The sequence below is a fragment of the Musa acuminata genome, chromosome BXJ2-9, assembly GCF_036884655.1.
Source record: "Musa acuminata AAA Group cultivar baxijiao chromosome BXJ2-9, Cavendish_Baxijiao_AAA, whole genome shotgun sequence".
In the NCBI taxonomy this organism is placed as follows: domain Eukaryota; kingdom Viridiplantae; phylum Streptophyta; class Magnoliopsida; order Zingiberales; family Musaceae; genus Musa; species Musa acuminata.
The window spans coordinates 1,313,320-1,327,202 of NC_088346.1; the positions used below are offsets into that span (position 1 = coordinate 1,313,320).

The 13,883-nt window shown below is 39.9% G+C and overlaps 3 protein-coding genes across 3 annotated transcripts; 2 read left to right on the forward strand and 1 right to left on the reverse strand.

Annotated features, from left to right (window-relative positions):
* Positions 1-175: 175 nt before the first annotated feature.
* Positions 176-1,134, forward strand: LOC135622309 (probable calcium-binding protein CML46). The gene has a single exon (XM_065124056.1). It carries the CDS (start codon positions 359-361, stop codon positions 908-910), a length of 552 nt encoding a protein of 183 aa, XP_064980128.1. The 5' UTR covers positions 176-358; the 3' UTR covers positions 911-1,134.
* Positions 1,135-1,524: 390 nt separating this feature from the next.
* On the forward strand, positions 1,525-4,240 carry LOC135622311 (uncharacterized). The gene is made up of 3 exons (XM_065124058.1): positions 1,525-1,663; positions 1,803-1,967; positions 3,866-4,240. Exons 1-3 carry the CDS (start codon positions 1,552-1,554, stop codon positions 4,102-4,104), a joined length of 516 nt encoding a protein of 171 aa, XP_064980130.1. The 5' UTR covers positions 1,525-1,551; the 3' UTR covers positions 4,105-4,240.
* Positions 4,241-7,638: 3,398 nt separating this feature from the next.
* On the reverse strand, positions 7,639-13,646 carry LOC135623319 (protein PHR1-LIKE 2-like). The gene is made up of 6 exons (XM_065126139.1): positions 13,193-13,646; positions 12,683-12,759; positions 12,165-12,219; positions 9,272-9,359; positions 9,138-9,201; positions 7,639-8,221 (listed from the first exon to the last, which is right to left on the reverse strand). Exons 1-6 carry the CDS (start codon positions 13,359-13,361, stop codon positions 7,841-7,843), a joined length of 834 nt encoding a protein of 277 aa, XP_064982211.1. The 5' UTR covers positions 13,362-13,646; the 3' UTR covers positions 7,639-7,840.
* Between the last annotated feature and the right edge of the window lie 237 nt (positions 13,647-13,883).

The window sequence follows — 13,883 nt, forward strand, 5'->3', positions numbered from 1 at the left end:
CAGCAAAGATAGATAGGGAAAGTACCAGTTCAGAATTGTCAACAGTTGTTGGCCATCATCAAAGAAGACGAGGAAGATAAAAAGGGAGAAGAATATAAGCCAAGGAAAAGCCGGCCCTGCATTTCATTGTGTTTCATGGGAAAGTTCCTGCGAGTCAATGGCCAACATGAACTTGCTCCTTCCTGCGACCACGTCTGGTTCTAAACTCTTGTTTTCTTCTCTCCTATAAAGTTCCAACTCCATCGTTCCCTCACAAGAAGAAGAGAGAAAGAGAGAGAGAGAGAGAGAGAGAGAGAGGGCGATCTCCTGCTTTCGCCATCCTCCCCTCTCTTTCTGCGTCCCAAGTAACCAGGAAGAGATGGAGAAGCCCGTGTACTTGGCAGAACCAGTAGTTGTATTACTCTTCCTTCACGTACTGCTCAGCTCGATCATGGTGGCAATTCAGAACTTGTCCCTCAGATCAATGTCCTTCCTGCACACCTACGTTGCTTGCTGCGCATGCTTATCAGCGGTTCCCGATGAGCAACATCCCCGGAGCAGTGCAGCAGGTGAAGCAAGAGGAGGTGACTGCAATCTCCGGATCGAAGACGTGCAGATTATTCTGGGAAGAATGGGTTTAGGGGAGCAGCAGCTCCAGGAGAAGATGGAGGACTTCGACCACCTCCCTGATCTGTTCGCAGACGAGGAGCCGAGTCTGGAGGAGTTGAAGCAGGCCTTCTCTGTTTTCGATGAGAACGGCGATGGGTTCATCGACGCGGTGGAGCTGCAGACAGTTCTCGCCAAGCTCGGGATCGCAGAAGCGTCGGATTTAGATGCATGCCGGAGGATGATCGCGGCTCATGATCGAAATCGCGACGGAAGGATTGATCTGATCGACTTCGTTAAGTTCATGGAGATCAGCTTGTGCTGAAACAAGTTTTGTTCTTTTTCTTCTCCTCTTCTTTGCATTGTTTCTTCTTCTGAGCTGTACAAAGAAGTGATTGAGGATGAAATTTCAGGAAGAATTGAAGTCATCTTCTGTTCTACAGGATTAGTTGCAGCGTGCTATTGCAGTGAAGCTTCAGGGAAAGTGGCATTACCATTTATAAACGGGTTGCATATTTGTCCATATGTGAATACTAAGTTGGCTAATGCATATTAGTGGACTACATGTTTGTGCCACGTAATCAGCTACATTAAATAAGTTTTAAGTCTTCCAAAGACTCGATTAATTAATTTGCAAAAAAATAAAAATTTGTATGATTTTCTTATAATTAATTAATTATTTATTTTTGTGAGTGAAGTCTATAAATAGAGACTCACTCTTCATTTTTTTAATGAAAAATGTATTAGTAAATATATAATAAATAAAACGACTTACGGATTATTTTATGATATATTTTTCCTTGAATAATATTAATAAATAATTCTAATTTGTTGTTACTTAAATAGGACTGTAGTATAACTCCGATGCACGTGCGATGCACACGAGTTATAACCAGAACCTCGTGGGTCGAGTTAAACGGGCCGGGGCTATTAGAACCGTCAAACCCGATCCGACCGGTCTGTCAAATGACCGGGTCTATCCGCGCCCTCTCTTTAGTCTCCAGAACCTGCGTCCGGCCTCTTCGTTTCCGATCGAGAGAGGACGGTCTCGTCGAATCACCAAACCCTAGGTTCCCAGGTACTGATCTTTGACCCTCTTTTGTTTCTCGATTCCCGTGGGATTAGATCGACTGCGATCGCGCTCATTTTTTCGATCGGTGTTCGTTGCTTTCGATGTGCTTTTCATTGCTGTGTTGGTTTCTGTGGAGGAAAAACAGGCGACCTTTTCCCAGCCGCTCGATATTCCCAGAGAAAAAAGCCCCGCTGCCGCCGGCGACTTCCAGTGAGTCGGTCATCGCTCGCCGCCTTCCAGTTCACTCAAGCCTGCCGCTGTGGTTGTCACCGTCGAGATCCAGCCGTCGCTGCCCAGCTGCCTCCCTCAGGTGCTCTCTTCTCTCCTCTCCATTGTCTCCGTGATGACCAGCCCTCCCAGTTCCTTCTCCTTCACTTCTCCTTCCCTCTTCTCTCTGTGATAGCCGCATTTCCGATCCCTTCTTCCCAAATTTTGACGGCGTTACGATCTAGATACAAGCAATCAGCTAGGGTTTGATTTTTCATGGTCTCAAATTGAGACAATCAACATATAGGCAACATTTTTTTTAGTTCTACAGATCATACATTTTCGGAAATTCGAAGTTCATTTTGTTTGTTTTAGAGTGATGTGGTTCAGCCGTAAAACATTGTTTTAAACAATGTTTTTTATCTCTTCTCTTTTTATCATGAAAAAAAGGAACAAATAGAAATAGGGCATTATGCGATAGAATATGAACATATGAGTTCTTTTTCATCATTTTATGATAATTAATGGCTTTTTCTATAATAAAGTGCCAGAAACTGAAAGCCATTTTTTCTTCTTTTCCAATTCTACACTTAAATATGCAATTTTCTTTTTTCAGTCTCTCCTTAGGAAAACCTAATATTTTGTTCTAAACTTTCGACAAATCATGGAATTGCATTGCATTAATCAAGAAAGGCTGCAAGGGGTTTTAGACTCTGATTTATACTATCTTCGTTTTTTTTGGTTATGGAATTACATTGCATTGCATTGAACTAAGGTTGACCAATGACATATTCTCTTTTCCTTTTCTGAGAAGCTTTTTATTCTAGTTGACAACCATGCTAGAATTTGACATTTATATAGCCTATTGATGTTTCACATTCAACTCTATGATAGGTATCACTGGTTCTGTATTTGTCAGCTTAATTAATTTGTAAATAGAATACAGTAACTGTTAGTATCTTGTTGTTTGACATGCCATTAGTCGTGTTCTCGTCCTTTTTTTTGTGTGGATATTTTTGTTTATGGGCGAACTTTTATTGATATTAAATGCTATCGGGAATCATATTGTGGTCTCATGTTCAATTTTTTGGTTTTTTTGAGATAATTTTGCGTGCTGATGTCTAGATAAAATCATCATTTGCTCTAAGAAACATAGATACAGACACAGGACATGGACACGACACAGACACAGAGATATGTCATTTTCTTTAAAAAATTTGGATACGGAGACGGCAAGGACATGTGTATTTTTAATATATATAAAATATTTGATTAATATGAGTTTTATGATATTTATATTTAAAATTTATGGCACATTTGGCATTTTTAATAAATTCCTAGCATTTATCTACATAACTTACTTTACTTTTGTTATAAATTTTATACCTGACTTATTACTAATAAGAGACAATAACATAATTTACCATCAATATAGTTATGTGACATTGTAATTTAGGGAATATAAAAGGTCATCAATTCCTTAAAAAAATGCTAAGTAGAAACAAAAAGCCTTGAGAAGGCTTTATGTGATTGTCACGGGTTTATTGTGTTCGATATGGATACATCCACCAAGTTGATGTGTCCGTGCTTCCCAGCATTTGCTCTCATTAGCCTACTAACTGCAATATAGATTCCCATTCTTGGTTGGAACTAGTTTCCCTTGGAGTTCAATTTTAATTCATTTGTATGTTATTGAGTTTATGGTTCTTATATGCTTGAACATGTTTGATTTCTAGATTCCTAGAATATGGAATGCATAATATAGTTCTTAATTAAGGCGTCATGTTGGTTATACTTGCCATCCATTGGGAAATGGTATTCAGCTGATGATTATTTTTTGATGCGTGATGTGGTAATCAAATGTTCACCCAATTTTCTGTGAAGGATTGTGTTGCTTTCCTTCTTTTCTATGTTAAGGAATAAATATAGGTCCAACATACCTTTTTGAGTATTGAATTGTCTGGATGCTGGTTTTGTACGCAGACTAATGTGTATTTTCAGGCATGGGCCTCTGGACGTTACTCGAGGGACTTTTGCTCCTTGCAAATGCATTGGCAATACTGAACGAGGATAGGTTCCTTGCTCCTAAGGGTTGGAGCTTCAATGAAGTTTCAGGAGGTGCCAGAGCCAAGTCATTGAAGGGGCAGCTAATTGGGCTCATCTATGCAACCCAGTATCTTCGAGTTCCACTGATAATTCTCAACGCGATCATTATTGTGGTGAAGCTGGTTTCAGGTTAACATGTAACCTGTCAAGAAATTCTTGCAACAACAATTCGTGTGCCTTTGTTGCCTTGCTTTCGTTGTTGCTGTTTCTGGCTCCTCAGTGACTTCATGGGCACCACAAAGCCGTGGGTCATTTTACAGAATTGTTGTTGGAATATTGAGGGAGATGGGAAAACACTAGTCTGATTTCAGCTCATCAGTATGTGAATACTTGGCTTGTCCCAACTAGATACATACAAACTATGCACTAAATAAGATGCTGTTTTTTCTGTGTGAAGCTTGAATTATTGTATTTGGACATTACTGCATCGAATTTTTAGCTAATTGCATGTCTTAATCGTCCATCTATGATCAATGAAGAGTTAAAAGAGTTGTGCGGTGTAGACTTACATTATGACTGTGTTATGCTGCTTGGGACAACTGCAAATGCATTGTTAACACTGCTCAAGCTGACAAATTGCTGATTTCAATGGAAAACCCTAACCAGAAATAAGAATGGAGATAAGGATTTCTTTTATTTGAAGACATGAGGGTTTTTAAGAAGGCAAGATTAAACGAAACGGTCTGCGGTTGGATACAATATGCATGGTCGGATTATTTGGATATGTATACTGTCCGCTTCGTTGCTTTTTCATAAATCAAAGTCGAATCCGCTTCTCACGTTTCATCCATCAATTATTATAAATATTTGGGTTTAGTCTCACATAATGATTTCAATGGATTTATAAGTACTAGATGGATTTACTATTATTATTTTAGAGAGTTGTTATGGGAAATCGTTATGTCAAGTCTAACTTAACTTGACATGGTCCAAACTCGAGGGTGTAAGAGTGTCCCTTCCAAGTTAGTTTCGTGATAGAAGTGTCGAGCTCTCGAGATGTCATATGTACTAAGATCGATGTTGGAAGAAATTTCTTGACTCAGTCCTTCCGACACTAAAGTTAGTCATCAAGGTCCTTTTTAGATATGAGTTTTACACCAAAAGAAAGCTCCTCGATACAACATCAGGGGTTAGTTTTTATACATAGCTTTAGAGGGGATAACATGTAACTACCATAATATTTTCCTCTTGCGTTTTGTCTATATGGGTAGCAAGGGGGAGACAATCTTGAACGACCTGCATTGGATTGTTGTCGTCCACGAGAGCAGACTAGTAGAGAGTGACTTGAATTATTTTCTTTTGTGATAGTTTCTACATGGTGATTATGTGTCGGATGATAATTGATCATTAATATATTTCCTATCATTCTGCCTTAGGTCGGGATGTCTTTTTTTTCTCGTACAAGTTCTACCTAATCCTTTGGCTGTTAATTTTTATATGCCATTCTCGGATAGTCCAAGGGTGGAGGAGGTTAGGTCTTCCCCTTCACTAGAAGTGGCATCTCTTGTGAATCCAAAGGTTCTTCAAGACTTGGAGTCTTTGTGAAGTTTGCATGACTATGACTTGGTGGTGAGCACGTTTTTCTTGGATCGCTTATGAACTAGGCATTGTATCCCTATCGAGTTTGGTTTTGGAAAATCTTTTTTGCATTGAAAATCGATTTCGGAAACTTTAACTTGAAACACGTGTTCATAAATGTATTGAAGGCAGTAAGCAAGTAAAATGGTTTGCAGTAAAGTAAATGACAATAATATAAATGCAAACCAGAGAGCACGCTAATTTTATAGTGGTTCAGTCGTTGTGACCTACATCCACTCTGTCAATTCCTCTTCCGTTGAGGCCGCCGACATCGACTATCGATCTTCCTTCAAAAGATAAAGACCAACCACCTTTTACACTCCTCTTCTCCTTTTCACAGGTTTAGGAGACAACCTTTACAAGCACACACACTCCTCTTAAATAGAATTCTAGACTTAGACTAGAGGAGGGGATTACTCAAGTGATTGCAATAGAGTTTATTTACTTTTAAACTCTCTGTGCTTGTCCTTGTTAACCAGGGATGAGAGGGGTATTTATAGGCTTCAAGTTGATTCAAACTTGGAGCCTAAAAATATCTCATCCTGGGTTTTCTAGGTCCGGGCGGTACCACTGCTTGTGTTGGGTGGTACCACCGCTAGTGTTAGTCTAACACTGACACTGTTCTGGGCGGTACCATTGCCTGACAACTTGCCACTAGGTGGTACCACTGCCCAGACCGACGGTACCACCGCCTGGCACCTTGCCAGGGGCAGTAGCACCGCCTAACACAGTCTCGGAGACTATGCCACAATGGTGTCACTTCTTGGGTAACTGTTTGGGCCTTTCATTGGGCCCAACATAGTCCTTACATGGGCCCAATTGGCCCCTAATTGGATTGGCTCAAATCCAAACCTAATTATGTGCTAACTACGAAACTTACGGCATACACTAAGCTAAACAAGTCCCTAGGTCTTGGTTTCTTCCAACGAGCTTCCGGCGATCTTCCGGCAAACTTTCGACGACCTCTTGGCAGTATTCCAGCGGACTCCCGGCAAGCTCCTGGACTTCACAACGATCTTCTTTGGCAAGTTTCGATGAGCTTCTTTGGCAAGCTCCTATACTTCTCGGTTGGTTCTTGTAGAACTTCCGACGAACGTCTGGACTTCCAACGAACTCTCGAACTCCCAACGAAATCACGTTTTTGACTCCGGGACTTTATTTTGCTTCATGCCTTGCTATCATAGTTAATCCTGCATATATAAAACACACTTTGATCTAGACAATTATTACTAAGCATGAATCATGTTGTCTGGCATGTCATTGGTCCATCGACGGTTTGTCCGATTCTTCGGTGCATCGTCCTCTCTTGCAACCTATTGCCCAATCGGCTAGTTGACCTCTGCAACTCCGATATATTTGGAGCAATATCCGCTCTTCTTAGCCCGATGCCTAAATCCATGACCCGAAGCATTCTGTCGATACGTCATCCGATCCTCCAGTTAGACGTTCAATCTTCTGACATATTCCACCGGCCCAACATGATTCTTCCTACTTTAATTGTCAATTGGTTTCATCATCAAAATCCGAGATTCAACAACGATCAATGCCCTTTCGACCCTATGCTCGGGTGTTTTTGCTTTTCTTACGATGCCCTCGATGCTAGAGGCTTAGCTTCAACCCACTTCATGAAATAATCCACTCCCACGATAGGGAACCTTCGTTAGCCTGAGGCTAGGAGAAATGGTTCCAGGAGGTCCAAGCACCACTTAGAGGCATGGTGTTATATCCGAGCAAACTTCTAACATATGTGGCAGTTGCACTCAGCTTCTCCTCGAGAAGTGTAACACAGACCTTGATAACATCTTGGCACAGCAGGGTTAGTTTTTATATCTAGCCTCGGAGTAGATACCTCGTAATTGCCCCAATATCACCCTCTTAGCATTTTATCCACTTAAACTACTAAGGAGGGACGGTCCCTGACGACCAGTCTTGGACTGTTGTCCAAGGGAGAACGTAGGTGAAGAATGACTTGGGACTTTTTCCATCCGCAGGAGCTTCCATTAATATATTTCCTATCAAGAGTTCTCTATTTGGATTATTCCATTAGACGGGATTAGGCTGGATCGTGATGCAAACAGATATCACATTCATAAAAGCAAATATTGCGAGACTTAGCGTCTCACAAATCCATTAAAACCTGACCTGTTTACCACAGGAATCTGAATGATTTAGCTACAAAGTCTTCCTTTTTCGAAACCAAAATAAACCTATTAGTTAGCAGCAAATCGTCATTAAATGCTAGGAAACCATGGCTCGTAATCATTTACATCTCCTTCCCATAACCGTGAGTGATCAATTCCCAACATATGAGAACCTTATATCAACAGCAGCTTCCTGAGGACCCAGCATCTTCGACCTTCCTGTCCCTGGGCTCGCTGTTGATGTCAGGCAGCTATCAACTGAACACTCAGCAAACGTTGCACTTACTCCGTTTGAAGGTTTTCGTTGAACGGATTCCATTGCAATCTCCGACAATGATGGCAGTTTGAGTGCCTGACACAGGAAGCTTAGACGGTCATCGGCTTCGCTTGTTGGAAATTGAGATGGTGTTTTTCTGACTAGTGCAAGTGCGTTGGAAGCAAGGTTTGGATCGATGATGTTGCAAGCCCTTTCGAACATAGAATGCAGATATTTGCCATGAGCCTCGATCCGAATCTGAAGATGCCGCTGTACCTGACCGGCAAAAAGAAGTGGGTTATAACAGGAATGTGATCAGGATTAAGCAACATTGAAGAATCCCTTTCTCGAAGCCATTTAGCCCAACAAGCATCTACATCCAAAACGACAGAGCAGTATTATGATGAAACATTAACGAAACAGACAATGGAATGGCTGATTAATGCCTCTTCCTTGGTAAAAATGAGTGCCCCAATAAAAGATCAACTCTAAAGGTGGCTTTCAGGGACTTGGTGCAAGGTAATAAAGAAAAAACTATTGAGAAATGGAAGGTATGAACTAGACGAGAAGCTTTCAGGGAAAGCAAGAAGAACTCAGGAATTATTTGCCATGAAGCAGCTACAAATGATTAGCAAGGGAAAAGAGAATAGAAAGATGATACACCCTGTGATATAGCACAAAACATATCATTCATTGTATATAAAGACGGAGGATGAAAGAAATTTGAATACAAAAGATTTTCCACTATTCTTGCTGTTTCTTATGCAACTACAATTTACAGGTAAAGCAAATTCCACCAGTCCCAAAAGTGTTATGATATTATCAAAAGGGAAATCCTAGCTCCCAAGCTTAAGAAACTGTCGGCCACCATCAATGAAATTGAGATATTACTTGTGCTTAGGTGACATTCCCAAAAATAAGACTACTATTGCATGAGAGTACGATACAAGACATCCAAGAAGCACACTATACTGTTATATTGGATATATATTTCTTTAGAAGTTTTTTATTGTGATATCAAAGTGGCATCAAATATCTAGTAAGATCTGCAATATTGTCCTACCTTAGTAATAAAGCGATGTGCATCATGACAGCAGAAAAATATCCTTAAAGAACATTTCATAAGAGAAATTATAGCAAGAAAGGTTTAGAAAAAGAAAGTCATTGGTGCATCAAAAAGGAAGAAACATGCCTCAAGTTGTTCATGAAGCTGTCTCTCAAGTTCCATTTGCACTCTCATGGCCTCATCACATCCACTGTATAGAAATGTTGATGTAAGACTAGGAAAAAAGTAAATCAGCATGAAATTGTTGAAGAATAAATTACTCAATTAAGTCTTTAGCCAATAATTTTGATGATGACAATGGTGAAGATGATGGTGGTCCAGTTCCCAGACTCTCCACAAAGTTGGCAGCTGTAGAGTTACCAAGTTTGAACCTTCAGTCATTAAGGTAAGACGAGAGAAAGAAAACTTGAAATAGACTGACTTATTCTACATCTAAAACTGAATATATGTCGTAGACATTCACATGCTGGCCAGGTATTATTCAACATGGAATATAATTTCTGGGGATTCATATAAGCATTAGCACTCGCAAGATACCAGACACTTTTCTTATGTATACGGCACCACTAAGATGAAACATAAGGCATAAATATCTCTCTAATATTTTAGGAGGATCTCTTTCGGTTTGTCAATCCTATAGCCATGCCTGTGGAAACAAATCGATGCATGTGGATGACTAGATACTCAAGGGGTCCATTAGGGAAGCAACTGACTGCTCCATTGTTGTTAAATGGAATGCAATCTCAAAAAATTTCTGCATCAAGGAGCATACACTACTTCATGATACATAGTTAGCCTCCTTAATATCCCACCAGCCATGATGTGTAAAATAAAAAGGGTAATCATTTAAGGTATGGCATAATCACATCATGGAGCTTCAAGCCTAATCATTTAAGGTAGTTCACATCAAATATTCAGTTAATGGTACATGCAGGCTGCACATATCACATGTATTGCTTTGCTGAGAAAACAACAACCAAAAAGGGCTTGTTTCAGCAGATGATACAAGCGTTAGCAGTGGTCTCTGACAGACTGGGTAGAGAATAAACCAGGTCCAGCTTTTGAATGAATTTATGATCTTCTTCTGTCTATTAAATAATTTGATGCTGCAACTCTTGGTGCTAATAGTTTTGTTGATAAACTTTGTGGAATCCTTTCACAAGTGACTATCGAGGAGTCCGGAGGAGGGGAAGAAACATAGGTGCTTAAGAAACTTGCTTGTTTTTCCTTTTTATCTCTTTTTTCATTTCTTTTTCTTTTTTCTGTTCTTTTCTTGTTTACTTGTATTGTGAACCTGTGTGATTTATGGTAGGGGGTGTTGGTACACTGACACATGCTATTTTTCCATGACCAGCAGCCAGCAGATATTGCTCTTGCAAGGACCATGCCTATGATTAAACAAATATTATTTCCTTTCCCATTGCTTATACCAACTATTGTCTGGATACTCTCCTTTTGCTGCCTCTAGCTTATTTTATCTTCTTCTACACATCTTAGGACCACTTCAAGCTATTTTTGAATGTCCTATCAACAACTTCTGGTCCCAAATTACCACAAATGCCATCATTTTTCATTGATCTTACCTAGCAACACCTTCCATCAGCTTCCCAGCATATTGGCCATAAAGCTTCCCTATAAATTCTTTCTGCCACCCAAAGGGGTATCAACAACCCCAGTCACACTAGAATTACCTAATACTTTGATCATCAAGATCAAATTTGTGAGAATTATACACTTCAATCTGGATGTTTGAATGACTAATCAATATTTTCCACTACATCTATTAGTCAATTCTTCATTTGATGTTGCTAAAGTTGCAATCAAATGCTTAATCTTAGTCTGGTTTACTATAATATTCTTATAATGTAAGGCAGGTTCTTCTCCATAGCTTTACCTGGTGCATAATAATTATTTAACTAGGGTACTATAATATTCTTATAATGTAAGGCAGGTCCTCCCTTGTTGCACCACTTTTATACACCATGAGATCTTGCTTTAATCTGTCACTTAAGTTCATAATAATTATTTAACTAGGGTAACTATCCAAGGATTCAATGTTAATGTTGCTGCAACTGTATCATCACCAAAATCACTTCTGTCATGCAATGTTGTTCTCACATTAATTGTTACTCCTGCTGCAAATCCTCAATTAATCAAATATATGTATATATATCATGAATTTCTTTCTTTTTACAGCACAGTAGAATATTTCCTTATAGAAAACATAATACACTTGTAGTAACAGCATGCAAACCTTGGCAAAACTTCATCCAAATGTAGTAAAATTGGAACTGAATCAAAGTTAACCTTCATGTCAAATTCAATCACATGTTCTCATGTTCAAGGACTACAATTAAGCCAATCTTCTGTTTTTTGATCAATCAGCAGCCAACTTTATATTTATCCCTGTCAAGATGAGCATTTCACCAACCCTAGGACTAGCAACACTACACAATAAGAGGTATCATTGGTTGTGATATTTCTAAATGTCCAGCATATTTGTGCAAAACTTTTAACATAAACATGTAGGCAGATGGCAACGTGTAGAAGGCCATTTTGTGTTACGAAGCCAAGATTTCATCAAAAAGGTCCTCCACCAATTCTTTTTATTCATTGATCTTGTAGGAATATAATACAAGAAGTCTTCAACATCCAATGAGGTGTAAACATGTCAAATGTGGACACCAACATGTTACTGCATGTCATCGCAGGGTGCAGGGTTTAGAGTCTAGCGTTTAGGGTTACTTGGTATGCATTTTACTAGCATTGAATGTTTCCTGGCCATGGGAAGGAAGACCAATGGCCTCATCTGACCAACACTTTTTTACCCCTGTTGGCTCTCCTCCTTTTTCTTGCTCTTTTTTTCTCTTACTTGTCTTTCTTTTCCCCTTGCCAGAATGGCTCCGCCAATTTGTGCCAACAAGATGTACTATTCTGTATCCTGATCACCATGGAGCATTCACCAGTTTGGAAATCCTTGATACTTCTAACTACTAATTTCTCTGGTACATGTTGGGATAAAATAAGATTGCTCACTCAATCAAGTATCTATTAGCTAGTCCAGGGAATAAATATCTTCATGCCCTAACACCCTATTTAAAAAATGCATATTAGGGGTATATCTAGGAGTGAAAAGCAGAGAGGGAGAGTCACCATCTTTTGAGTTGTCAGAAGGCTCTTTGTTTGATTGCTTTCCCAGTCTGTATTTCTGCAAGATTAAGTCAGAAAGGCATATAAGCACATGTTTTCAGAAGTGTGCACATGAAAAGTCATATATGATATGTTCGACAATGTTGTTGATCAATCACAACTTGCTGTCTCTTTAACAACTTGTCACTATAGCACTGATGAAATAGAAAGTCGAAAACAAAAGGAAGCACAATTAACATGTGACTAAGTAATCACACTCAAAAAGGCCCTAGTGATGCTTGTTAAGACATTTTGGTTGACTATTTACAATTTGTAAGCTAAGATCGAATCATTTGACAATTAGATTTAATTGAAAGCCCAGATGGAAGTTGGATACAAGTTGAGCTATATCTCAGTTTCCTAACATTAGCATTGTGAAATAGTAAACACAAGCGGCACGAGATTAAAGCCCTCAAATTGAAGCACAGAATAACAATCTAGAAACATCTTTTGTGTCAAATGATGCTAGTTGAGAAACAGACCTGAAGATGACTCTTCAAATGGTAAAGCGTGAGGCCCTTAACAGCCATGGTTTTCATGATGGTCTTCGGCGTGGCTTCTGCAAAAGAAGCACAAGTTTTTCGGCTAGTCAGGAACATCAATATCAAAATATTAAGTAAATACATAAGCATAGACCAGAAAGTTGTTCCCATTGGAATGCTCGGAGCAACGAACTCTTGTATGAACCAAAGAAATCTTTAAATACGGCAAAGCGTGTACAAGAAAAGGAATCTTATTCTTCAACTGCTTCAGATGTTCTCAAAATGTTGGCAATATATTGCAAAGACATGTGTATTAGAGGTCGAGAAGGTTATCGAAGCATCCATTGGAACAGGGGCGTGAAATAGGAAGCGGAGTTCATTCAACCTAGAGCGGGGAAGGAACAGCATTGCAATCAACAAGATGAGAAGACACAGATAGATCAGAACATGCGGCGATAGCGCGTCACTTCACACGCCGGGCAAAAGCGAAATAAAGGGAGTGGAGCTCACTATCGGGGCCACCGAGCTGGGTGACGGCGTCGACGAAGCGATCGTGGAGCTCGGGAGTCCAACGGAGGCGCGGCTTGGGGTCGCTAGAGAAGAGGTAGCAGGTGTCTCCCGGGAGGTTGGCCCCCTCCAGGGAGCCATGGAACTCCTCTCCCCGCTTGGTTGCGTACATTCATAAACCAAACCCCTTCTTCTTCTTCTTCTTCTTCTTCCTCTTTCTTCTGCTTATTTCTTAGGTAAATAAGAGCGTAGAATGGAGGAGGACATTCGATTCAAGTGATTTGGTGAAGAGGAGAGGGGGAGGACGACAATGGAAGCGGAATTGGGCTGGCACTTTTGATATTATAGAGTATAGAAGGTGTTTGAGGGGTTGGGAGGGAGAGAGAGAGAGAGCAGCGCGCGCACACACCAAGAGAGAGACAGACACCGGAGAGGAAAAAGAAGAAAGCGAGACGCAAATGGCAACCACCCCTCGGTTTTATTCGATTCCGACATGGGCAGTTAGTAACTTCACCGGACTCATGATTGAGTTTAATGTTCTTCGTGATTATAACGCATGCAGCTCGGTCATCCAAAATCAAGCTTGAGAATGCTTATTTTTTTTCATTTAAGATATTTATAGAATTAAACGATGAGTCTGATTCATATTAGTCAAGATTAATATATATAATTGTATATCAATGTAATCCAGAAA

Coding starts and splice junctions, on each gene's coding strand:
- LOC135622311 (XM_065124058.1), top strand. CDS start 1,552: ATGACCGGGTCTATCCGCGCCCTCTCTTTAGTCTCCAGAACCTGCGTC. Junction 1,664..1,802: donor ACCAAACCCTAGGTTCCCAG/GTACTGATCTTT, acceptor GAGGAAAAACAG/GCGACCTTTTCCCAGCCGCT. Junction 1,968..3,865: donor TGCCCAGCTGCCTCCCTCAG/GTGCTCTCTTCT, acceptor GTGTATTTTCAG/GCATGGGCCTCTGGACGTTA.
- LOC135623319 (XM_065126139.1), bottom strand. CDS start 13,361: ATGTACGCAACCAAGCGGGGAGAGGAGTTCCATGGCTCCCTGGAGGGG. Junction 12,760..13,192: donor CCAGCTCGGTGGCCCCGATA/GTGAGCTCCACT, acceptor CTTCTTTTGCAG/AAGCCACGCCGAAGACCATC. Junction 8,222..9,137: donor AGCTTCATGAACAACTTGAG/GCATGTTTCTTC, acceptor TTTGCCGGTCAG/GTACAGCGGCATCTTCAGAT.
- LOC135622309 (XM_065124056.1), top strand. CDS start 359: ATGGAGAAGCCCGTGTACTTGGCAGAACCAGTAGTTGTATTACTCTTC.